A 26856-nucleotide genomic window follows, 5' to 3' on the forward strand; every position below is an offset into this window, starting at 1 on the left:
ATACAAGAAATTCTTCTCGCTGGGAAGGTGGCTCAGTGGTAGAGCGCTTGCCTTGCATGCATGAGGCCCTGGGTTCGATTCCTCAGCATCACATACACAAAAAGAAAAAAGCCAGAAGTGGCGCTATGGCTCAAGTGGTAGAGCGGTAGCCTTGAGCTGAAGAGCTAAGGGACAGCGCCCAGGCCCAGAGTTCAGGCCCCACGACTGGACCCAAAAAAAAAAAAAAAAAGAAATTCTTCTCTGCATCCCCCCTGCCCTTTTCATTGTTCTACCCTTCACCCCTTGGTTCCACTTTCCCTTCCTGCGAGTACCCATTTTCTGGTACTTATTTTATGGGCTTTGGCTTAGTCTTTTTAAAGAATTGTACTATTTCCATTCTCCATAGTCTATTACACTGCATTAATTCATTTGTAACCCCTTGCTTACCACCCAGTGTGTTTACTTGTAGATTTATAGGCACTTCTTTGTTACCACAAATGTGGGAAAATGCAAATTATGTTTCTCTGAGTCTAGCTTATTTCATAGAGCTACCCTATGACCCAGCAATTCCACTACTGTGCATTTTTCTAATAGAGCACAAACAAGGCCACACTAAAGCTACCAGCACAACCATATTCACTGAAGAATTATTTACCATATCCAAGATATAGATGCCCTTCAAAGGATGAATGGATCAAGAAAATGTGATACACACACACACACACACACACACACACACACACACACAGTGGAATTCTATTTAGAAAGAATATTGTACCACATAAGGAAATGGAAGGACTTGGAAAAAATTATATTAAGCAAAGTAAGACAGACCACATCAACCAACATTTCTACTCATAAAATATTCTAAATACATGTAATACATATAGGTAATACATCCATTAAAAAATTACACATGAGCTGGGCATGGTGGATCATGTCTACAATCCAAGGTATTTGAAAAAAAGAGATGATAAGTTTCCCAGTTCACAGCCAGCCCAGACAAAAAAAAGAAATCCATGAGACTCTATCTGGACTAAACCATAAACTAAGTCTGGGGGCATAGCTTAAGAATCAGAGTGCCTACATAGCAAGTACAAAGCACTCAGTTCAAACCCTGACATTAACAGAACAAAACTTTCACATGCATGTTGATAGTAGTATTGTTTTCAATAGTCCTCCAGAAAAAGTCTCCCAAATAACTAGTAATTAATTAATGAATTAACAAGTAGAGCCATAAAATCCAAGAGCATCCTGTCATAAAAAGAAGCAAAATATACTTTTTAAAAATTGCCATGTTATTAATCAGGAAATACAATGCAAAGCCTAAAAGATAACTATAAAATCCCACATATTTTATTATATTCATATAAATATCCATAGTAGGAAAAACTATAAAAATAGAAAGTACATAGCAGTTACTTAAGTCTCTGAGGGATGGAGGAAAAATATAAATTAAAACATATACTTTTGAATTAAAAAATTCATTCTAAAATTGTGCTGATGGTTACAACTCTCTGTACATACACTGAAATACTGAATTGCTCCCTTCAATTAGTAAAATATTGGGCTGCATAGTACATTAATTCTGCATTAATGAGGTTGCTTTTTTTTTTGCCGGTCATGGGGCCTGAACTCTGGGCCTGGGCGCTGTCTCTCAGCTCTTCAGCTCAAGGCTAGTGCTCTACCACTTGAGACACAGCACCACTTCCAGCTTTTTCTGCTTATGTGGTGCTGAGGAATCGAATCCAGGGCCTCATACATACAAGGCAAGCACTCTACCACTGAGCCACCTTCCCAGCCCATTAAGTTGCTTTTAATAAAAGATAAAGCATTCTCTGTTGCTTCTTATCCTATGAGCCAAAGTAATAAACACGTCTGAAAATGTGTATCTGTCACAAGTGATAAGTGTTTCACACTTTGAAGTGAGATTCAAGCATGTCACTGGCAGGGACACAGATTTCTATTAAAAGTTTCACTAAAAAAACCTGTGGAAATTATTGTTTTACTGTTATTTTAAAATTATTGTTTTACTATTTTCTGTAAAAGTAGAGAATTTAGCTGTTAATCACATATTTAAAATATTTAATTATATTTTGTTATTATGGTTCAAATTTCACCTATGAAAAAGTTCACCTATATTCCATAGTGGTAGACTTTGCTGTTATTCCCTCTTCCCCTCCAGCTAACAGCCCCAAAGTCTAGTTATATATTGATCATCTGAAACCCACTCACTCTTCAAGACACTATAGTGCCATCAATTTTTTCTTGCCAAAGTAACTAATGATTTCCAACTTGCTGAAGTCCAATAATTGTACAATCTATCTTGTGAAATTTCACAGTGTCACTGGACACTTTGGCCCTACTCTCATTTTTAAAGTACTCTTGTCTGTTTCAAGGAATAAAATCTTGCTTTCTCTCACCATGTCTTTGCAGTTCACTTTGCAATGTGGCTCCTTTCTATCTGATGCTCAGTTCAGGACCTGCTACTCCTTCTTGTTTGTGTTTATGCTTTCTTTGTTGATGTAATCCAGCAAGGTTTATCAATTTTCTCTGTGTGCATTCACTCCCAACATAGGTCTTGAATGCCAGCATTTCTAATCTCAGCTAAATCCACTATTATCTCCTAATGGGTATCCTAGACTGTCCTCACAAGTGGACCTCACACATTCAGTCTTCCTATACTGCAATGGATTCAGTGCAGTGAACAATTGCGAGTCTTGAGGACTAAGGTAGAAGACTACAACATTTTTTGAAGTATTAACAAACACTCTCCCTTTTATAAAGGAACGTACCATCTTATGAAATACCAGCATCACCTCCATATTGTGGTCCCTGCTGTCTCTGATCTCCTACACAGTGAACATATTCTTTCTGCTATCTTTTATGATACACAGTGCCACAGTGCCACATCATGATATCAAAATTCCTTTGATACTTAGTAAATATATAAAATCAATGACATTAAATTATGAATCATACTATTCCTGTAAAATGTTAATATGTGTAAAATAGTCTTACAAAATAGGTAACCAAATAAACAAATGAAAGTTTATAGTGATGATCTCCTCCATTCAAATATATTGCCATATACTTTGGCAACCCAGACTACTTTTACAGACCTGTCAGAGGCAAAATAAATTGCCAGTTATCACTGCTTTATCAAACCCAGCTGACATGTCAAGATTAGAACAGAAAAAAAAAACTGGGTGACTAAAACCAGCCATTGAAAATTGAATATGCTGACATTAAAACAATTACTATGTAAATTGGTGCTTGGAAATGACTTACACAGATATGCTCTATAATATACTTGTCAGTAGCCAGATGTCAGGCTGACATTTTATTCTGCGGCTATTGAGAACAGACCACAGAGAACAGTAGCTGAACCAAAATGGTTTTCAAGAAATATTGCAATGACAAAAGGATAAAGGAAAATAAGGAAGTTTTCTCAACATTCCGAACGTGTCTAGTTCCTTTGTACACATGACAGAAATGGTTTTCTGACGGTTATGGTTTGCTCTTAAACGTTCTCCAAAGGTGTGCAGTGCTACTGTAACGGGGTGGAACTTTTAAGAGATAGTGAAGTAAGGAGGTCAGGTCTGGCTGGCGCCATATTGGCCACACGGTGGCTGGTAGGGTCTGGCTTCCTGTCTTCATGCTGGGGGAAGGAAATGCCCCTGCGCATCACTTGCTTCCCAGGTGATGGGTGTGTCTGGACCCCTGGAGGCAGGGGCAGGCACTTGGCTGATAGGTTACTGAATCTGTCAGTCCAGTGCCTGGGACTGGGAATTTCCTGAGGATCTGCTCCCTGACCTATTTAGGCCTGGATAGGACACCATGCCATGTGTGTCTCTGTGTCTCCGTGATCGTGTCCTGTGTCCTGTCTCCTGTCTCGTCTCCAGTCATCGTGGCATCGCAATTCAGGTCTCCACTGGAGCTGAATGGGCTTGTTGGTATTCTTTTTTGTCATTTCTTTCCTCTTGAGCATGTTTCCTAGTTGTGTTATGTGTCTTTGAGAGCTGCAGGCCTTTGTAACTACGGGCAGCCTGTAGCCTGTTAACTGTATAATGAAGACAACAGTATTCTATATTTTGAAATGCGGCTCCTGGGATGATTCACCTTACAACAATAGAACCAGCTAGAAGGAATTTGGGTCACTGGGGACATGCTCCCATTGGGAATAATGAAACTGCTGCCCCTTCCCTTTCTCTCTTTTGGTTGCTTGCCCACCACGACTTGAGCAGTATATTAATCCACACACTCCCACCACGAGGCGGTTCACATTGCTTTTAGGGAAGTACTTATTTGAAGAATACAGTGAAAAGAAGTATAATTACAGCAATTTTTACCATACACCCATAAACGTAATGTAATAACATTACAATCAGATTAAATAACATTTCAAAGAGGCTGGTTTTCCTTAAGAGTAAAAAGTCAGATCCATGCTTTTATTCATTTTTGTTTTTTGGAAGAACTATTACAATCTCTATCTTTTTTTTCTCCAAGTCTCTTTGTCTGCCCTGCTGCTGGAGGAATATGTACACATGATCCTGTCTCCATCAAGATTAATAATATTTGAAACTATTCACTGTTCCTTAGAATCACTTGCAAGACCCTGTATGATCTGTGTTCAACACAGGACTCATCTATAAAGCCTTCCCTAATTCTTTCAGACAAACTTAGTCATAATTCCTTCAGGCTCTCATTGCCTGGACACCATCTATTATGTCACTTGTCTCATTTGAGTCTAATCATTTTGTGTATCTGTCCATTGGTTTGTAAACCCTTAAGGGAAGAGACTATAATGTGTTTATCTTTGTACCCTAAGTGTCTCTCATTTGCCCTTACGCTGTTCCTGTCTCCCCTGTTCCTTTACCTACTTCCAGAGTGGAAGAGGTTTTTGACAGGTAAAAGATAAGCAATTAAAACAACAATAGCAGTAATCATGGAAGCCAGTTTTTATCAAACACTTGCTATAATCAGATCTAATTTTTTTTTTTTTTTGGTTCCGGTCATGGGGCCTGAACTCTGGGCCTGGGCGCTGTCCCTCAGCTCTTCAGCTCAAGGCTAGTACTCTACCACTTGAGCCACAGCGCCACTTCCAACTTTTTTCTTTTTGCTTATGTGGTGCTGAGGAATCGAACCCAGGGCATCGGGCATGCAAAGCAAGTGCTCTACCACTGAGCCACCTTCCCAGCCCCCAATCAGGTCTAATATTATACTGAGTGATTATGAAGGTTTTTTTCCACTCATCTTACTCAATGTAAGGAAAATAGTCTTATGTACACTTCATTTTAAAATTTAACCTGTCAGTTATTTTCTTTTTTGCTGTTGTTTTATTGTGGAAATACCGTACAGAGGGGCTGTCAGTTATTTTCTACTTTCTTTCATTGAAAATATTTTAACGTTATGAACTAGACTTAGCTCATGGTTTTCCCCTTTGGATTTTCAGCATATTTTAATTAATGGAGGAATGGGTAGAAAGGATTCTTTCACATTGTGTGTGTGTGTGTGTGTGTGTGTGTGTGTGTGTATTTGTATAACAACAAGTATTTACTCACATAAATATAAATTAATGAAAACATTGTTAAGAAAGAAAGTTTTTCCACGTACAGTTAATCCTTTTGTGTCTCTTTTTCTTAATGATTGGAAATTTACTTGGGTATAAACTTATTTTGAAAATCATGAGATGGTTGGTAATTTATATAATATTACTCTTCAATATAGTTCTTATTTATTGATGTGCATTTCATATGTACACAATCTTGCCTTTATGCTTAAAAATGTTTTCTTTAAATTATTAACTGCATTTCCAAAACATTGTAAGTTATGATAGCTAGTGTGGTAAGTATAATTATCCTAAATATTGATCAATGTAAGACCCAATTAGCTTGGGCCTTTGGCTTTGTTCATAAGAATTGAGAATGTACATAATTATAACCAGGTGTGCTGAATTACATTACTGCTCTTTGCTAGATCTGTGCATTTTATGTGATAGCATCTGTCTCAGAACATTCCTTTGGAAATTACTGACAGATCTATCTCCTATGTTCTTGTACCACTTAGGTATTCCCCAAATGCTTTTCACATTTCTACAGCAATTTAATGCCTACATAATGGTTTCATTGTGACAGTTTTCTTAAATCTTTTCATTGCCTTTGAAAACATCAAAATCTACTTGTTGGGTAAATATTGTTGAATATAATAGAACTTTAGACTAAATAATTGACACAGGGATAGAATAATTTTTTTTTCAGATTTCTTCCCAATGAAAAAAAGTCAAGCATTGTTGTTTCCTCCTTTGTTTTCCCCCTAACATCCCTTCCCTCCTTTCTCCACAGCTACACTTCCTCCCATCCCCCTCCCAACCCCACCTAAATTGTAAAGTTTGTTTTTCGACATAGAGTGTTGTACATCTCATTGTTGTAATGGGTCAACCTTTAACCCTGTTTAAACAATTTGTTTTACAATGATGTAAAAATGTCTTAATTTGAGTCTTAGAGTAATCTTACTATGTGGTTATATAGAGTAAATGTTCATTTAGGATTAAATTTTTCATTCAAAGGCACTGGGTATTTTTCCCCTACAGAGCCATAAATACTGTCCAACTAATGAAATACTCCAAAATGAAAAGCTGACTAATTAAGCATAATTATTATAGAAGCTAAATTTTCAAAACTCTTCAGGAAATCCATATAAATGTTAATCATATTATTTATCCTTAATCATATCATTTATCCTATTTTCTATTGGATAACCATAGAGAAAATGTGCATGAACAAGAGCACATTTCAACATCCTGATGGATTTGACATCCCTAGATGCAGAAAGAATTAAAGTGGTTGTTTCATTAACCGTGGATGTAAAAGTATGTGATTAAAGAATCCATGAATGAGGAGAGCAACTAGGAGAATGCCCAAGTTATAGTTAGAAAACTATTGACCAAAGTTACATTCTCACTGCTGTCTGATAACCTAATGAACAGAGGTGTGAGGCATATTACAGTTTTACATTGAACATGGCCTTTTTTCTTCTACCCTTTCTCCAGCTGTAAGCACAAGATGTACCTGGAAAGGCTGCCAAACACCAGCATCATTATCCCATTTCATAATGAAGGCTGGACTTCCCTCCTGAGGACTATACACAGTATAATTAACCGAACCCCAGAGAGTCTGATAGCAGAAATCATTCTAGTAGATGACTTCAGTGATAGAGGTAAGATGCCATTAACATTTTGTCTTGCTGTTATCGCCTGCATAATAATTAAGGACTTAGGGGAAAAAAGCTGAGAGTTTCTCTTTGATTTTACCTGACAGCTGATTATCAAGTTTTATCTATGTTGTGATGGAAATGTTGGTCAATTGTAAGAGAAACTAATGAGATGCTACTGACATTATTTGGGAAACTGTCAAAAATTCACATTACCTATCTGTTGTGAATTACACCAGTGTTGGCAAAATGCCTCAACTTACATTCAACTTCAAGACAAGCACTACAAAATATATTAGGTATATGTGAGTGGTTTAATATTTTATGTGGAACTTTAAAATCTATTCTCATTATGAAAAGAATATCTGCACTTTTGTTTTTTATCAGTATGATTTGTTCTCCAGGCTGTACTTGTCTTACTTTGCAATTCAGTTTTGTGAAGAGTGCAATACATATGTTTTAGTTAACAATCTTGTTAGTTTATAATATCAAATGATATGCTATAATATCTATTTGATATGCTATAATATGCTATATAATGATAGGCTATAAAAAGTCTGGTATAGATGTGTATTAGATAATTTGGTATATAATTTGTAATAAAGTACATTTGATTTATAAATCAAGGAAAATTTATAGAATGGCCCCTGAGAATTGGCCTTCTTTATAAGTCATATTTTATCAAAACAAAAAATCAATATTGCAGAAATAGGACAACCTATACACAACTCTCCTTTTTGTTGTGAATAACAGTGAGATAGAAGCCATCTAAATGATATTGTTTCATTGTGACTATAATTCTCATAGTTCTTTCTTAAAGCTACATCTGTTGGGAAGAGTAGCAGTAATGTAATTTGCTTGAATATTATTCTTATGTCTCGAAAGAGAGTACATCTTGACATCATATGGGTTAATTAAAGTTCTGGAAATTTCATGTGCAGCAAGATATCTCTTTGATATTTTATATCTGAATTAACATACATTAATAATATCAACAGGCTTCATTGGTACAATTCCACAAATGTGTATGATGCACCTTCAACAAGTTCACTCCTCCATTCTATTCTCATACCTCCTTCTGCCTCCTGTAATTTTCAACAGTGGCCATTTGGTTTCATTATGCAGTCTTTTTGTATATGTTCACACACATAAATACAATGCATATGTAATATACTGTGATTCTCTTTATCTTCCATATTAATTCTTTTACCCTTTGTCCTTCCATCGCCACCAAGCCTGCCATATTTTATAATTATGTGCTATTATTATTATTGCTATCATTCCTTTAGGCCTCAATTCTACCTGTTTTCCTTCAGATGACTTAATTTTGTTTTCTTTATCACTGAATAATACTCTATGGTGTATATATACCATATTTTCCTTATCTACTCATTGGTTGTTGGGTTTGTTGGCTAATTCAAGGCTTGGTTATCATGACAAAAGTATGTCTGTAGTGTATTGATTTATTTTCCTTTAGATATATACCCAAACGTGCTATGGCCGGGTCATAGCATAAGTCTAGTAGTTTTATATGGATTTCCACAGGGGTTGTACTAGTTGAGTCACACCAAGCATGATAAGGGTTTCTCCCACCAAACACAATTTCATTAGAATTTGTGGTTTGTTTCTTTAAGGATTGCCATTCTGACTGGGATAAGATGGAATTTTAGTGTAGTTTTGATTTGTATTTCCTTAGTGAGTAAAGGCTTGAACATTTCTTCATATGTTTATTAGCCATCTGTTCATCTCCTGAGAATTGTCTTAATGAAATATCTGAAACTTTGAAATGACTACGGGAAAACAAAGAAAAAAATCTCTGAAAACTATGGTCATAGGGAACATCAATTTTTTCATAGTACACCAGAATTTTGCAGGAATGAGCAAGCTATAAAAGTTTGTGTTCATTACCTCACATGAACAGATTATGGAATTTATATGACCCATCTGAGGTCTTTCTATCTTATTCTTTTGGAATATAAACAAACAAATTGGTCATTTTGGTTCAATTTCAAAGACACTTTTGATGTGTGTTGCTAAGTAGACATATATGTTTTACTCACTGAGAATGAGATGGTATTTAAAGTGAACTTCTTAGAGTTTTAAGTAATCTATTTAGGACTGGCATGTGGCTCAAGTAGTGATGCACCTGCCTTGCAAGTAAAAGTCCAGAGAAACGCAGTTCTGTCAAAGATGCAAATATATCCATTTAAATGAATGCTTAATTTTATTTGCTTATAATCAAGAGCACATGTTTCAAAGCACTCATCATTTCTTCAGCTAAAAGCAGGCATCAAATCTGTTTATAATTGTAGCCATGGTTTTAAAACCATTAAAAAGAAGGTAAAACTCAGAGAAGGTAAAGCTCACCAAGTGGATGTTCTTTTTGGGTGACTGCTTCCAGGAGAAATAAAGCAGTGTAGCTTTGAAAAAATTTCTACATAATTAACTTTGCCTTGGTAAACTATCTTTTAATAGCAGAATTTTCACCCAGGTGTAGTATAATGAGAAGCATTGGGTTTCCAAAATAATTCTTGTTTGTGGAATGTTATTTGCTGAAAAGGACTCAAGGGCATTTTCTTATAAAGGGGGAGAAAATAGTAACACCAACTTTTTCTTCACTTTAACTCATTGTCATCTTTAATATGGTAGCATTTGAAATAGTCTTGTAATATATAACATTACCTTGGAAGTAAGTGGGCTTTCAATTTAATCGGTATTAGCAACGTGAGTCAAAACAAAAAAAAAGTATTAATTTTATATTGATTATTTTTGTCTTTCCTATCAAAATTTTTTAGAAATTATCACAATTTTAATCTTGAGTAAAATTTTCACCCCGGTATTCTATTCCTAGAAGAGAAATGAAATTGAAATTGTTAGTTCATAATAAAATACAAAAGTAAATTTTGAAAGAAATAAAATGATAAAATTAGTGTCTACTAGGTCTTATATGAATTTAAAGAGTATCAATCACTCTAGCTTTCTGAATTATGGGAGATATCAAGAATTAACAAAATGACCACCGTCAGCCCCAGTACTTACTGGTAATCGTGCAACATCGGGAAACTACCTTTTCAGAGTCAGCCTTTTTTATCAGAAGGGAGATAATGACCTGACTTCTTTTTTTTAATTATTTTTTTATTGTGAAAATACCATGCAGAGGGTTACAATTACATGGGCAAGGTAACGAGTACATTTCTTATCAAGCATTGTTGCCTCCTCCTTTATTTCCCCTTCCCATCTCCCCCAAACCCCATCCCCTCCCCTTTCTCCCCACCCCCCCCACGCCACAGTTGTAAAGTTCGTTTTTCGACATAAGGTCTTGTACATCTCATTGTTGAAATGGGTCCACCTTCCCCTCCACAAATTATACCAACATCAAATACTTGAAAACTGGTTATAACATGGGGGAAGGACATACAAAGCAACAAAGAAATATCTTATAAATATGTTAGAGACAATAGCAAGAGAGAAAAGAAGTGACTTCTTATGCAGAAGTTAAGATGGAAGGCCATCATAGATGGTGAAGATATTGTGTATGGCTTAGGAGATGAGGAGCTGCTCTTATATTTTGATTTCTACAAAGTCCTCATTACTATAATTACCATACTGCTGTGAAATCTTTTGAATGTCATCAAATCTACTTCATACGGATATCTATCTATCTATCTATCTATCTATCTATCTATCTATCTATCTATCTATCTATCTAAAATGTATCTGTATCCATGTACCTTCAGAGTTGTCATTCTCTCCATTCAAATATTTATCTGTCTGTCCAGCAATCCATCCTTCCATCTCCAGAAATAATCAGGTCAATTATAGGACACACTATGCCTAATCATGGTATTTCATAATATATTTGGAAAAGTTAGGAGTATTTAAAATGCCCATATGACTGGCGAATTACAACAAACTTTGAAATAAAATAAAATTTTACTAAGTTAATGAGAAAAGTATCATATTATCTACGTAAAGTATATTAGTAGCCTTAGCAGTGTGTTTAAAAGAATCTTTTACAAAATTATTCTCAGTATCACAAGAGAAGACAAAATGTTCTGTACCATCTTTCCTTTACAGGCCTCGAAGAAAAAGAAACTATTCTCTAAACTTGGACATATCTATACACTTTGGGCTGCTAATGCTGTAGGTAAATTATACTTTTTTGATAAATCCAGAAAATCATAACCTGTGATGCATAAAGTGCTTTTGCCAGCTCTTTAAAAGAACACACTAATAATAATAGGCAAATTTAAATAGCAGAACAATAGAGGCCATCTCTTGAATTTCTTTATAAAATTATTTCTACAATGGTATACTTTGAATTTATTTTTAGGAATACATTCCAATCCAAATTCTGTTCAGTAAATAACAGCAACTTTATACTCTACCTCTTCCAGATATTTTGCAATATACTTCAGGCAAAAGCAATAACATTTTAACAATACTTAATCAGATTTTCTGCTCTATATTTTATGTCCTCTAGGTCAATAAAATAGCTATACAAGACAAAAAAAAGAAAGAAAGAAAGCAAATAATTTAGCCGTAATAACACAAGTATGATAGCATTCAGATTCCCTACTTTGAAACATATTAAAAATACAATAAGTTGCAAATTATGGTATTAAGCAAAATATTAACATATTTTGTAATTATAGAATCATACAAATTATTATCAACTGACTTCTTAAAAGTTTTCCTTAATAAGATTGACTGAGGTCTCTAAAATTTTAAGGATTTTTTTTCCTAAAACAATTTTGGTAAACACAATATAGTTTTTCCCTAGAAAATAAGCCTACCATCGCAAAAAACATGCAAGTATAAGCCTGCAGGTAAGTTCATAACAACAACCACTGTGTTTTTGCTATTAGAAGCTTACCAAAGTTAATGTGTGACTCCCCCCACCCCCCGCCGCCCCAGTAAGCTCTTAGAAATACATTAAACAACTTAACTTGAGGCCTATAACAAGGTTTCATGATGACTTTAAAGCAGGACTAATCCTAGGCTTATCTCCAAATTCCAGGCAACCTTAACAGCACCCACATGGAAACTGTTGAAATGTGTGAAATAAGCTGGAGCTTAACCTCACAGATAGAGTATATTTGAACCTGACAATTCCCTAAACTTTGTATGCTTTCGATGAATGCAAGTCAAAATTGAGGATGGTCACATGAGAGCTGCGGACATACTTTCTTAGTGCAATGTACACATGGAGGCTCTGCCAAGACGTGTGTACACACACACACACACACACACGCACACATACCACACACACACACACACACCACACACACACAAACACACGTACACACACACACACACCACACACACACACACACACACAAACACACACAGGCACTTATGCGCCTACATATTCCTGCTCGTGTTTGTTTCCACCTTTTATTTTTGTGGGGAGTCAAGAAAGTTAAATAGCTAACATTCGTGTTTCACAGAGGTTATTATTCTGTTATTTATCTAGAGGGCAAAAACAGACACTTGAGCTGTCTTCCTAAGATGATAATGTCAGCATCTCCAAAGAAACTCAACTTCATTTATTTTATATAGCATGGAAAACGCTACTCATTCAAGTTGTGGTACTACTTGGAGCCTATTAGAATGTAAGGTCTCAGGCCTCCTTCCAAGGAATCAGAACATTCATGTCAACAAGACCAACATTTTCAAGAACAAAAGTATGAGTTTCAGTGCTGGAGTTGAAATTCCAATGATAATATGGAGTCATAAAAATCATAGCTTCAGAAGGATTTCCTGATTCTGATATATGTACTAAACAAATGTTTCTATTTATTTGTAATGTTTATCCTATGAATATAATATCAGATTTAGAAGTGCTTAAGTTCTATTTTAGATCACCTTTGTGGTTATTGTAATTTGATAAATATTTGTATTTTTCATAAATTTGTACACATTTGCTTTGTCTTCTTAAGGAAGCACTAGCATATTATATTTAATTTCAGTTTGCTCCTCTTAATAATTCCCTGGAAATACTTTCTCCTATCAGCATTTTTAGGACTGTTTTGTTTTGGAATCATAATATTGTATGCTAAGTTTAGAAAGAAGGAAAATTATGTATACAATCTGTAGCTATGGGTATATATGTGCTCTATATGTACTATACATATATGTACTAAATAAGGGTACTAAGTATAAATATTTCATAGCTGGTATGCTTATTATATGCATACATTTATATGAGTGATAGAAAATGCAAAAATACATACTGAAGCAATAACAAAGCCATTTCTATAAAAATTCATAGGACCATAAAAATTCCTAGACTCTTCGCATGACTGAATGTGTCTATAAATCTCTAAGATTGCAGAAATATTTTAAATGATTTCACAAATGATAATAATGAAGCTCAGTTTTCAATTTCATACAAATATTCTCTAAATATACATTAAGGGAAAGTTTCTGTAAGCTCACAAATCAGTTTGCATGAGTTTTACAACTATTCCAAGTTGCAAGATATTATCAATGGGAAAAAGGTTGTAAACGAGATGAAGAATGGTAGTGCATTTCTATCTTATACCATACAGTGCTAACACTAAAGCGCATATAAAGATCCTGCAGTGACAGTCGACAAAAATGTTTTAGTGTTAGTATTCTATCAGATATTGCACTAGACCAAGAGACAAGCAATGTTTATGTCTCAGATTTATTGAGTGTTACTCTTGGAATTGTGTAGCTTTTAAGTTTCAGTATGAAACTGTGAAATACAGTATCAAACTAAATACTAGTAAGTAGTATGAACTAGACAAATGTTACAAAATGCATTCCTTGTTTCTCTGTTTAGAAAGTCAGCAACATCTGCTGAAGAGTTGAAAGGTAGCTTTTCTGTCTTCTGCTGTTGTTTGTGGATCAATACTGTGAAAAAGTTGGAAAAACAGCTCTAAAAACATCAATTAGTTTACACTCGTGGTTGTAAGGGAATGTGAGACATTGAGTGGCATGGTGCTTGTGGTCCTAGGAACAAATGCGAAACAGTGACCTGGTCTACAGTTCAGAAGAAAATGGGCTACAGTTATAGAGGAGTAAAATTTTGAATAGTTAGCAAATATAAAATGCATAAAAAGTCTTTTCATTTGTAAAAGATGAGTGCCATCTATCAGTGCAGAATCTTCTCTGGGTAGACTCTGTGATGACAAGTACTTTCTGAGGAATATTCCTTTTATGTTCAAACACTAATCTTACACTAAGTAGATACTTACATGTACAGCAGCAAGGAGTTATATGCTGTTGCTGAGCATTACCATTGCCTTCATATTCATAAATCTTTGGTGCCTTTTTTATTCTTCGAAAGTATAAGCATATAAAACCTCTCTCACTTTTAGGAATACCTGAGAGACACCCACACATACAATCTCCATGATAGTCCAACAGTATTTTATTTATTCTGGCAGGAACCCACTGAAAACAGGTGCTCAATTTCCAAATTTGAATAAAGGGTCCTTAAAACACCACAAAGGCATATGATTTTCCTAATGAAGTGCTTTAATGAATTTGCCTTTAAAAGCCTGTCATTGAACTGTAAGATTTTTTTAATGTTGCTATAATTTTTTTGTTATAAAGAAAGTAAAATATGTCTCAGCTTAAACTTATTTTTGGCTCTAGCCATTTTAGGTTTTATATTTTACTCACATAGATACATTTTGTGAAACTGCCATGTGCATAGACATTTTAATATAGCAAATTTTTAACAGTTGAAATACCCTAATGTGAGTTGTTTGAAAACACATTGTCTCACAATGGAATACACATAAGCTTTTCACACAAATATAAGTTTTTGAAAGATAAGTGGTAGAATGAGGTAACCCAATGGGAAACTAAATTGTACTTGTCTATGTTTTCCTAAATTGTACTTGTCTATGTATTATACATCTAGCTTGTAATATACTTCATGTTATATACTAGATAGAGCATTATAGTAAATTTCATAAACTGAAATTATTTTTTCTCTTGTCAAAAAACACTTGTGTTCTTGAACAAAATATATACCATTCAAATTTTTTAAATACACTACATAGAAAATATTTATAATGTTAGAGACTTAGAGGGTAATAAATATTTGTATCTGCTGTATGAATGAGTAACAAAGAAACATAGGTCCCATTGTTTCCCTTATTTGCAATATCTAGTATATGTCTGAGTCAAGCAGAAAAGGTCAGATAAGGTGATGTTAGGGACATGAACCCTAAGATATGTATTCAAATGTTTTTTTTCTTTCATACGAGTGTTTCTAACACATTTATAAGGTTATTTCTTTGTTGCTTTCTATGTCCCTCCCCCACAGTATAACCCCTGCTTTCACTGTATTTCATGTCGGTATAATTTGTGGAGGGGAAGGGGAAAAACAAATCGTTTAAATAGGGATACAGGTGGACCTGTTGCAACAATGAGATGTAACTTTAATTTTTAAGCATTTCATTTTGCAGAATAATAAATCTCATCTAGCTTTCCCTTTGCTAACCAACATTATCTTCTGCAGTTTTGTTTAATATTGGTTTTAAGTACATGAAATGCTGTTTTCTACAGACATTAATCTTAGACTTTGAGAGTCATTGATTGTCAAATTGACTTTGACAATTTCAAGTATTTCAACTTCAATAATCAAGCACTGGAAAAATCTATTTCAAGGTTGAAAATGTATCCTGGGAACATGTTTTAAACCAGTTCTTCTAAAGATAGACAACAGCATCAGATGGCAGATAGGACAACCTGGCTTTCCAGTTTCTTTTTCTGGAGAAAAATTCTACATGGTTAAATTAATATGGGCTCCATATAGAAAGAAATGCCTGATTCTTTAAAAAAAAGAAAGAAAGAAAGAAAGAAAGAAAAAGAAAAATTGTTACAGCTCACCAGTGACACAAAAGCATGACTTCCTCAAGAAAAATAAATTGTGCAATTCATTTTATGGCAGATTAAATCCCATTTATTCTCCTTACAGCCAGCTGTTTTGAATAGGATGTCACTTGTGTGAAGCCGTTGTGTGGATATTGGGCTCAGATCTTGAGCAGACATAACTTTCTCTGATGAATTAAAAGGTTATGTTTTATGATTATTTCTCCCATCAGCAAGCTCCTGCTTGGAAACTTTAATAATACAGTGTTCAGTATATCAAGCAGCTCTTTTGATGTTCTAAATACCCATCTGCTCTTAATTTTAAAAAAAACCTAAATATCATTGCCTTGACAAAATGCATAGTACTCACGAATATTTCCTCTTTTATCTTGAATTATAATACTTAAATATTTCTCAGATTCTGGACATTCATAATGTTTTTATATCGTGACATACTTAGTATTAAGTAACTCAAACTGATGAAGTATATTTCTACCAAATTCCCTTAATAAGAATTAAATGTTTGCATTAGCTGAAGAGTAAATACATACGAGGAAGGAAAGGATGTTTAAAACGAGGACGTTTTAGGGAATGGGGTATATTTATGCCAACTTTAGGGAAGTGAACAACAATTCAAAATGCAAATTCCTAGATCATATGCTGAGATAAATTTTACATTAAATTCAAATATATAATTTTTATGTTAAGTCTGTATGATTTCTCTGCCCTGAATTTTCTCTCAGATGTCTAATTGTGGCAAACTGGAATGACTATCTTTACTTAAACTGTCCTATGAACATATAGATGCTTAGAGAATTGGATCAAATTTACTAGCTGTTTTTGCCTTTGAGTCAAGATAATAATAGAAACCATCATCTTTTTGTGTGTCTACACACATATTGGAGCAGATTATTTGTGGGATAATAATAACAGAAACATGAAATGTCTAGTGTATCCACAGTAGCCTTTCAAGACTGCAGGGGGGCAATCAGAACATTTCTCCTGGAGAAAGACGAGTTTCAAACTGGGGGGAAAGTTCTCAGAATAATAAAAACGGGTCATAAACCAGAGTTAAGTGTGTTTCCTACAACTTCACAGTCTGACAAAGTATAATTGATGAGGTACATGAATGGATTTGGGACTGGGCCCTTGTAGGTCATCTCATTTGTCTTCCATCTGGGTAAAGAGGTAGTCTTGTTAGGCTGCTTTGCTTCATGCAAGCAAGACCTTGCTGAGATTTCCTGGTGATGCGCTGGTGAAGATGTGTTTAGAAAAATTAAATTCATATCCTTATTTTTCCATCTTCTTTGCCTTTACCTTCTAAAACCTAGAAGAAGCCAACACTGTAATCGTTTTCTGTTTTCATTTTAATTTTTTTATTTGCAAGCGGTTTGTGGCTTACCTTCAGGTCAAAGAACTATGGACTGCTAAATGCTAGCAACTGAGCTCAAATCAGAAGAGAAGATGTAATATCTGTTTTTTCCACCATTATAGAGAATAAAATAATAAGTGCTCAGTTTATATTTCTTTAATAAATTAAAAGATTATATGAGCAAATGAACATCTTTTTCCATGTTGCAAACCAGAAACCCTAATTCCATGAACACTCATAACTGCCCTAAACTTAACCTCCAGTCCAAATTTTGGTCTTCCTCTTCCCAACTCACTGGTCTTCTTAGGCATAAATGGGGGAGTTTATCACCAATTCTAGCACGAGAAATCTCTGAGAAGTCTGTGTTGTATGTATCATGTGCCTCCATGTTTTAACTTTTAAGTAAGGACGAAAGTTCGTGGAGTCCTATTCATTTGGTAATCTTGACAAAAATCAGAGACATTTTAAGAGCTTAAAAAGCCCTGCTGACCCACCTTTAGACACTGCAAATAATTGGAGACAATTTTAACTTCCATTAAGAGCCTTGTTATGTACAAGCTCCATCGAAAAGCTGAGTTAAGCTTTAGAACATTCATTGTGTAAAGGCAGCATTTCATCCTCATGCATTTCAACTTGAACCCTTCTAGGGGAAGATCTAAATAGACAATTTGACAGCTTGCGTTTAGTGACTGCTATGCTTTATTGGAGACTTTCTAATCTTTCTCCCCTATTAGTACTAATGAAGGTCAAAGTCCCCTACTCCATATCCATATTTCTAAAGGTCATATTGAACACTACAAATGTACATTTTTCCTATAAATGCTTTTGTATTGATCCAGTTCATAGAATAAGAGAAACTTAAATTTTAATTTCAACCAAACAATGGTAATTTAACTCATTTCTTATTTGATAGCTATAGTGAAGATCTATATAAATACAGACTACAAAAGCAATTATAAGCCTTTTAAATAGTTTAAGTTTAGGATTGGAAATAGTATTATTCAGAATAATTTTATTCCTGTATTTTATAGTATACTCTTTGTCCCTTTGTAAGATATATAATATTTCCTCAGCTTTTCTCTAATTTAAAAAAAATATTAACTCTTTTGTGACTGACAAAATGTAAATTAATTGAAAATAAATTAATGTTCTGTTCAAATAGGCATATGATACATTAACATTTTTATGAGGGTTCACTAAGGAAATTCAGTTCATTTCTGAGACTGAAGATTCAAATTAAAATCTCATCAATCCTAGAGGAAAAAAAAATCCTATTGACACCATTGTGATGAAGACTAAACCCATATAAGCACAAGTGTTTATGTCTTTTCTTCAGATAAATTTAGTTGTAAGAAAGAAAACTAATGTGTATGTGTATGTTGCATGCTTACACGTGTGTATGTGTGTGTGTGTGTGTGTGCGTGTGTGTGTGGTAAGGAGAGATTATTCATTTGAACACCCCATGTTCTGATCCTCAGATACTTGTTTCTAGCTGTTAATTCACAAGGCTGGCTCATTTGGTCCAATGTCAGTCTTCATACGAGATGGGAAAAGGTTGCTTGTGAGGATGTGAATAGCTTCATTACTCTGTGTTCACCCTCACTGGTGATTAACTTGAGCCTTCTGCTGAGATCTGCTGACAGAATTGGGTTTCAGAAATTGCTTAGGCCCGGCATCCTTTAAACCTGAGTAAATTTACCAAGATAATGAATGTCTCCATGGAGCCACTGGACAGACACATTGTCTTGAGAAGGTACAGTTCTGCCAGATCCATGTGGCCAGCTTTACAGGCCTGATCTTATTTGTCCTTCTACATATGATCTAGAAGGGAACAGACTGTTCTAAATGATGTAAAAAAAAATGCAGATCCTGTATCTCAATACATGTGGTTTAATTAATCTCATTTAATTTTAATTTCTAAAATAGCCAAACTCTTTGGCTATGAGTGACTGAAATGTAGGTAAGAGTTGTGATAATCTCTTTTATTTTAATGGATATAATTATAATCTACATAGTTTTCCCATTTGGCAAAGAAATAAAGTATAATCTTATTTTATTAATATTTAATTGGTGTCATAAATATTAATTGATATCACATAAAATTTCAATTAACTCTTTAAGCTGTAGATATGTAGTCTTTATTGATATAATTCAAAAAATAATGATACAAATCATTATATTTCAGATTTTAGAGCCCTGATTTTCAACAACATTCATGACCAGCAAAATGATAACTTTTAGCTTTCAATATTTTTTTCCTGAATTAACCAAAGGCATTTTTATGAAGTCATAACATATCTGAGTAATCTTTTTACCTTTTATATAAAACTTTGTGGAAAAACCTACCAAAAGTAGTATATAGAGAACATAACATTACTTGGAATCTTGAACTGGTAAACAGGAATGTTTAAATACCACATGCAAGAGCTGAGGAACAGTGCCCAGGCTCAGAGTTCAGGCCACATGACAAAAAAAAAAAGAAAGAATTGAAGCTGGGAACTACTAGTTCAAGCCAGTAATCCTAGCTACTCAAAAGACTGAGGCCTAGAGGCTGAGACCTAGAGAATGACAGTTCAAAGCCTGGGCTTTGAAATCTGTGAAATTCCATCTCCAATTAAGTAATAGAGCATCAGCCAAACACCAAACTAAGTAAGAGCATAAGAATCTGAGTTCAAGCCCTGGTACTAGAAAAAAAAAGAATTGAATATTTTTTATAAACATCTAAAGTTGTATATGAAAATACATTGGCAATTGAACTACTACTGGTTCCATGAATGAAAAAGTAACTGTACTTTGAGATAAAGTGCAGAGATATTAGTTTTGTTCCACTGGTTTATTTTTTTATTGGGGATATAATAAAGATATAATAATGAAGAATATAATAACTTCTAGTTACTACTCTAGAAGCTATTTTTTGGAGGGTCTGGTTGTGGGGCTGAACTCTGGGCCTGGGCGCTGTCCCTCAGCTCTTCAGCTCAAGGCTAGCACTCTACAACTTGAGCCATAGCACCACTTCCAGCTTTTTTTTTCTGCATATGTGGTGCTGAGGAATCAAACCCAGGGCCTCATGCATGCAAGGCAAGTGCTCTACCACTGAGCCACACTCTCAGCCCCTCTAGAAGCTATTTTTTAAACCTAATTTTTTCTGCAGTACTAGAGTTTGAACTCAGAACCTTGCAATTGCTCTGCTTCCTATCACCTGCACTATCCCTTCACTCTAGGCTTTCTGATTTTTAATTTGGAGATGGACTATGGAAGACTCTTCTCCTTGTGCTGATTTAACCTGTGATTCTCTAGATTTCAACTTCCTGAATAACTACAGTGACAGGTGTATACCACTACTGCCCAAGATTTTAATGCTTTAAAATAACACCAATTATGATTTTTTAACATACAACTAATGTTGATTTATAAAAATATACATGCTATCTACCAATTTTTTGAAAAATGCATTTCTTTGAAAAATGTATCTGTTTGAAACACCATGACCTAGATAAAGCTAATTGTTATCTTCTACTTACACGAATGGGTGTATTGGAATTCATTTTACCAAGTATTTGTATATCTTTTTTGATAGTTTTATGTAAATACTTCTATATTCAACATCGGAGTGGGTCAGTCTAAGCTAAGTGTCATTGCAGTACCATTAAACTTCTAGTTTGGATATTCTTTTTATTTTCAATGTGCAGGTACATACATTTAAGTGTAAGAGAAGTGTCACACTTTAACGTGCATCAATTACTCTGAGTAGTCTATTTTAATGGGACTTCAGAACAAAGGAAATCTCTTCCCTTTAAGCTTTAAAAGTGCAATTGGAATCTATAAAATACGTTCTATGCAATTTACCATAGAAAAGACATAAGCGACACTAATGTGGTCACCTCCCATTTTTTTGTTTTGCTTTGTGTATTATAATGAACATCTCATCCTAAGTAATTTTGGTTTCTTTTAATATTTTTTCAATTTGTCAAATTGTATCCAAGATTGCAATTGAATGTTAATGAGAAAAAACTTACTCATGCAAATAGATTTAATTTTTATAACAAACTAAAAACAAAATTTGACAAATCTAAATATATTGAGTGTATGTTGTTATCATATTTTAAAGAAAATGTGGATTTTATTCTTCTGGTCACTATTAAGCAAACTTTAAGAATTCTTGTGGTTTGCTGAAAATATTCGGATTTAAATATTAACTTATACAGTAAGGTTTAACAAGCATTAAATAGTCCAATGAGCACATGGATTTTGGCACTTTTTATTTTCTCTGAATGTTTTAGATAAAGTATTCAGAATTGTGCTTTAAAATGAGACTTGTAGATTGTTTTATGTATGACTATTTTCATTTTGCTTTGTGTAATGAATGATGTTTTATTGAAATGAATTCACATTTATAAAATTGCCCCTTGAAATGAACAATATTCAGAAAATTGTGCAGCCATCATCACTATTCAATCTTAGGATATTTCTTTTTTAATTTTTAATAAGTTTTTTGTTGTGAAAATACTGTACAGAGTGGTAACAGTTACATGAGCAAGGAGTACATTTCTTACCAAGCATTGTTGCCTCCTCCTTTGTTCAAATATCAAATAAAATGAATATCTCTCCCCATTAGTCATCTCTCTCAAGTCTTCCCTCTTCAGGTTCTGGTAATCAATAATGTACTTTCTGTCTCCTTGAATTTACCTATTCAGAATAGATTTAATAAGTAGGATGATCCAATATAAGATGTTTGGTGAGTGGGTTCTTTCTCTTATCATAATGTTTCAAAGTTAACCCATATTATACATTATAACATTTCATCTCTTTTATGAGTTGATAATATTTCATTGGATTGTCATACTTAGATTTGCCAGTTTATAAGGTAGTAGACATTTGCATCATGTATAACAAAGGAATGAAAAGGAATATAATTAAAGTAACAGTAGAACCCAAGATAAGAATAAATGACAAATCTGAAGTGGTACACAGTAACACTCAAATATTTATTTTGTTAATTAAGGTAATGTATATTCATTAAAAGAGTAAATGTTAAAGAAGGAATCTAAGTAAATATAAAACTGAAAACATATACATTCTACTTAGGCATCAATCCAAATAACATAAGTAAATTTATATATCACAGAGTTTTCAGATCCAAATTCACTATCTGGCTTCTTCTGAAAATAAGAAGAGTAACTGTAATCATTGAGAGCTACAATCTTCAGTTGTATTTCAAGTTTTAATCCTTAAAGAATAAAAGAAAGTCCATGAAACCAATATGGCTTCAATAGAAGTATCTGAACAAATTGAATGATGGCATTTATGTGCCTTCTAACTCATCATAATAATATATTAAATTAGTTAAGGAGGGCAATAAAAGATAAAGCATTACAGCATGACAATTTTAAAATAAATAACTCTTGCCAGTTTTTCTTAAAAAAATATAGTTTTCTAAGTTTCCATTTGACAATTTAAGTCCACATTGTATGAAAGATTGCTTAGAAGTGGCTAGCAATATATTTTCTCACATTTGTTTGGTAGCGGAATGCTAGAAGCTGCTGATGAAAGTAAAACTTGGCTGCTTACATTTGTTTTACTTTATTTATCAAAATAGAGGTCATTATTTTTAACTGTATTTTGTTTTGTCTTTTTTTTCGGTTACTGGGGATCAAACCCAGGACATTTCAGTTGCTAGGCAAGCACTTTATCATTGAGTTACATCCCAGTCCAAGGTTGCTATTTTTTTATTGAAAGAAATTAGACATAAAATAGTTTTGAAATTATTATATTGGACTCCAAATACCACTTTTATCATACAGTTGTGTTTTAATGGGTTATTTTTGAAATATAACAAGTATGGGTTGTTTAGGATTTAATGAACAGAACAAAAACAGTAGTACCCAAGGAAAGATAGTACACTTAAGTAATTGTGACTAAGAATGTTATCCTTTGTCCAAATAAGAACCATAAAAGGAAAGGTTACTCCATTGTATAAGTTAAACAGAATGTGAGACGAAATACAGAGTTTACGCAGGGGTTCATTGAGGTTTTAATGACCAATATTGAAAATAAACCAGAAATCATAGCACTTCTATGCTACAAATAAATAATATAAACCACACAGTAAGGTAAAAGGCTCTAATGGGGGAAAAATGAAGAAGAGTGATAAATAATATTAAAACAATAGTTTATTTACATTACAAATAATTTACTTGCAATGTCAAAAATCTACAAACTTAGAGACTAGGTGGATAACAACTATTATATTCTAATTTTTAAAAATTCTATATCAATTCTATGGACCAGTGTGTTTATTCATTTGTGTTTTTCTAACAAAATGCCTGAAACAGTAATTCACACACACACACACACACACACAAATATGACTTATAGTTCTAGAGTCTGGTAAGCCAAAGATCAAGGTTTTAGTTGATATATTCTCTGGTGTGGGGCTTATCTCTCCCAGATTATACTTTGGACAGTGCCTGCTAGAGGAGACAAAGGCTATATCTTTACACAGTAGAAACAGAAGGGATAAAGGACCAAAACTATGGGAAATGGCTTTAATAATATCCTGTTTAGAGGGAACACCCTAACTTCATCTTCTAAGTACTATCTCTTAGTAGGACCACATTGGCTAAATTCAACACTTGAATTTTGATGGAGACACATTCAAACTATAGCAGCAACTGAAGCACAGCTAGTACCAATAGGAATATATCTGACATTTGTCATTTCTAAGAATTGGTCTTTAGTGCTCCTGTATCCCATTTGTTAACTGTTTGTCAACCACATGCTAAAGTAGGAACATCTTTGGACTGCTTCATCAGATGGAATATCTTGCCAATTACTCGGGAGATGTAATATGTGGTGACTTTAAAACCTTATATCACAAAGTTTCAAAGGAAGGAAAAATGAATTTATCTGCCAACTGACATTCAATACTGATTAAAAGTTCACACTAGCTTACTTCACTTAGTATAATCAAGGAGGAGGCTACAATGCTTGATAAGAAATGTACTCATTATCTTGCCCATGTAATTGTAACCCCTCTGTACAGTATTTTCACAATAAAAAAACTCACACTAGTGGTGAAAACAATCTAAGATAATTTGAAACAAAAATATTGTTTAAGAAGTGGTGCTGTGGCTCAAGTGGTAGAGCACTAGCCTTGGTACATTATAAATACGTTACCTTAAAGTTTTTAAATAATACATATTGTTTTAAAATTCTTGCTACCATAAATGAAGGAAACCATGCACTCTATGTTTCTCTGGGTCTGGGTTATTTTGTTTAATAAATTTTTTCCAAGTCTTTCCATTGCCTTGCATCATCCACTTAGGGGTATCTGAGTTAATTCTGTATGTTGGCTATGGTAAATAATGCTGCAATGATCCTGGTTGTACATGCAGCTTTAAGTGTGGTCTTGTTTGTGCTCTATTGGATAAATACCTAGGAGTAGAATTGCTGGGTCATAGGGAAGCTCTATGTTTATTTTTTCAGGTCTTCATACCATTTATAGTTATTATCATTTCTTTTTCTTATTGTCAAGGTGATGTACAGAGGAGATATAGTTACATAAATAAGGTAATAAGTGCATTTCTTTTCAAACTTGTTACCCCTCCCTCATTTTTCATCTACTTCCCTCCCCTCAACCCCCACTTCCAAGTTGTACAGATCATTTCTAACACATTGTCATATGAGTATCGCTGTGGCATTGGTTCCCCCCTTGTCCTTTGTCTCACCATTTTGTTGTTTACTTTCTCTTCATTGATTCAGATAAACAAATATACAATACCAGGGTACCAAAATCAAATACAATGATAACAGAGGACATACCATAGGGGGAAGAACACACAAAAGAAATGAGAAATCACGTAATATATTAAAAACACAACAACAACAACAACCAACCTCTGTTTTAGTATGCATTTAGGATAATCTTAGCAGATGAGCAGAATAGCTCAATAGCTACATGCTATTTTTATTTTTGTACACTTTTATTGTAAAAATACTGTATAGAGGGGTTACAGTTACATGAGCAAGGTAATGAGTACATTTCCTATCGAGCATTGTTGCCTCCTCCTTTGTTTTTCCCCTACCATCCCTTCCCTCCCACCTCTGCAACTCTCCCCTCCCCACAGAAGTTGTAAAGTTCATTTTCAACATCGTGTCTTGTACATCTCATTGTTACAATGGGATGGGTCAACCTGTATCCCTATTTAAGCATTTTGGTTTTTTTTTTTCCTTCCCCTCCCTGAATTAGAGAAGTGTATATACTAGATGCAGGGCACTGACATCAAATACAGTGAAAACAGGTTATACCATGGGGGAGGGACATACAAAGAAACCAAAAAAAAAATCGCAGGGTACATTATAAATATGTTAGTGACATCACCCCATTTGTTAGGAAATAGAAAGACTTGTAAAAAATATATTAAGTGAAGTAAGCCAAGCCCAAAGAAACATAGGTTCCCTGGCTTCCTTTATTTGCAATAACTAGTACATGTGTAGGACAAGTAAAAAAGGTCAAAAGCTATGTACATATGACCAGATAAGATGATGTTAAGCAAAATGAACCCCAAGATAGGGACACAATTTTTTTTCTTTCTTGCTATTGTTTCTATGTTTATTTTTTTGAGGAGCCTCCATCCTGCTTTCCAGAGTGGTTGAGCAAGCTTACATTTGCACCAACAGTGTAATAGAGTTCCCTTTTGGACACATCTATTTTTGGTAGCTAGAATGTACCTGTATATCTGCAAGTAAACACAGTAGGTAATAAGCAATGGGCTGCAAATGAGTTAACTTCAGTGTAATAGACACTATGGAGGGCATGAAGAGTATAATTAGTTAAAAACACTAAGTCAAAGCCCAACAAAGTAAGTACCAGAAAATAGATACTTGCCAGAGGGGAATATGGGACCAAGGAGAGAGGGGTAGAAAATGAAGTGGGTAGTGGGGAGAATGCTGGGAAGAATTTGTTGCATATATTACAGAATTGAGAAATATAAAATGCATCAAAAGAAGGATGAAGATGTTGAAATGGTGAGACACATCAAGATATGTTGTACGGAGGGCACTGGTGGCACACCCCTGCAATCCTGGCTACTTAGGAGGCTAAGATATGAGGATTGCAGTGCAAAGCCAGCCAGGACAGAAAATCCATGAGACTCTTATCTCCAAGTAACCACCAGAAAACCAGAAATATATAACTGAAAACTAAAAGTAAGATAAGCAAGGGGCAAGGAAAAGGATGGGTTGGAAAGAGTGAGGGAGGATGTTGAAATGGATGACCTTGATCAAGATGCACTGTATTAATAACTGCTTCTATGAACAGCATCTCCTATGTACAGCTACTTAAAGATAATAAAAATATCCACACAAAAACTTTCTTCATGTACATGTGTAAAACGCCAAGGTACAAATCCTTTGGTACAGTTAATACACACTGAAAA

At 34.2% G+C, this 26856-nt stretch overlaps 1 protein-coding gene across 1 annotated transcript in view; it reads left to right on the top strand.

Annotated features, from left to right (window-relative positions):
• Galntl6 (polypeptide N-acetylgalactosaminyltransferase-like 6) overlaps window positions 1-26856 on the top strand; it is an 823803-nt gene that overhangs the window by 338725 nt on the left and 458222 nt on the right. The window contains exon 4 of the mRNA XM_013024941.1: window positions 7031-7197. Within this exon, the coding sequence (XP_012880395.1) occupies window positions 7031-7197 (167 nt within the window). The remainder of the gene's footprint in view (window positions 1-7030; window positions 7198-26856) is intronic.

The sequence above is a fragment of the Dipodomys ordii genome, unplaced genomic scaffold (genome assembly GCF_000151885.1).
Source record: "Dipodomys ordii isolate 6190 unplaced genomic scaffold, Dord_2.0 Scaffold4, whole genome shotgun sequence".
In the NCBI taxonomy this organism is placed as follows: Eukaryota; Metazoa; Chordata; class Mammalia; order Rodentia; family Heteromyidae; genus Dipodomys; species Dipodomys ordii.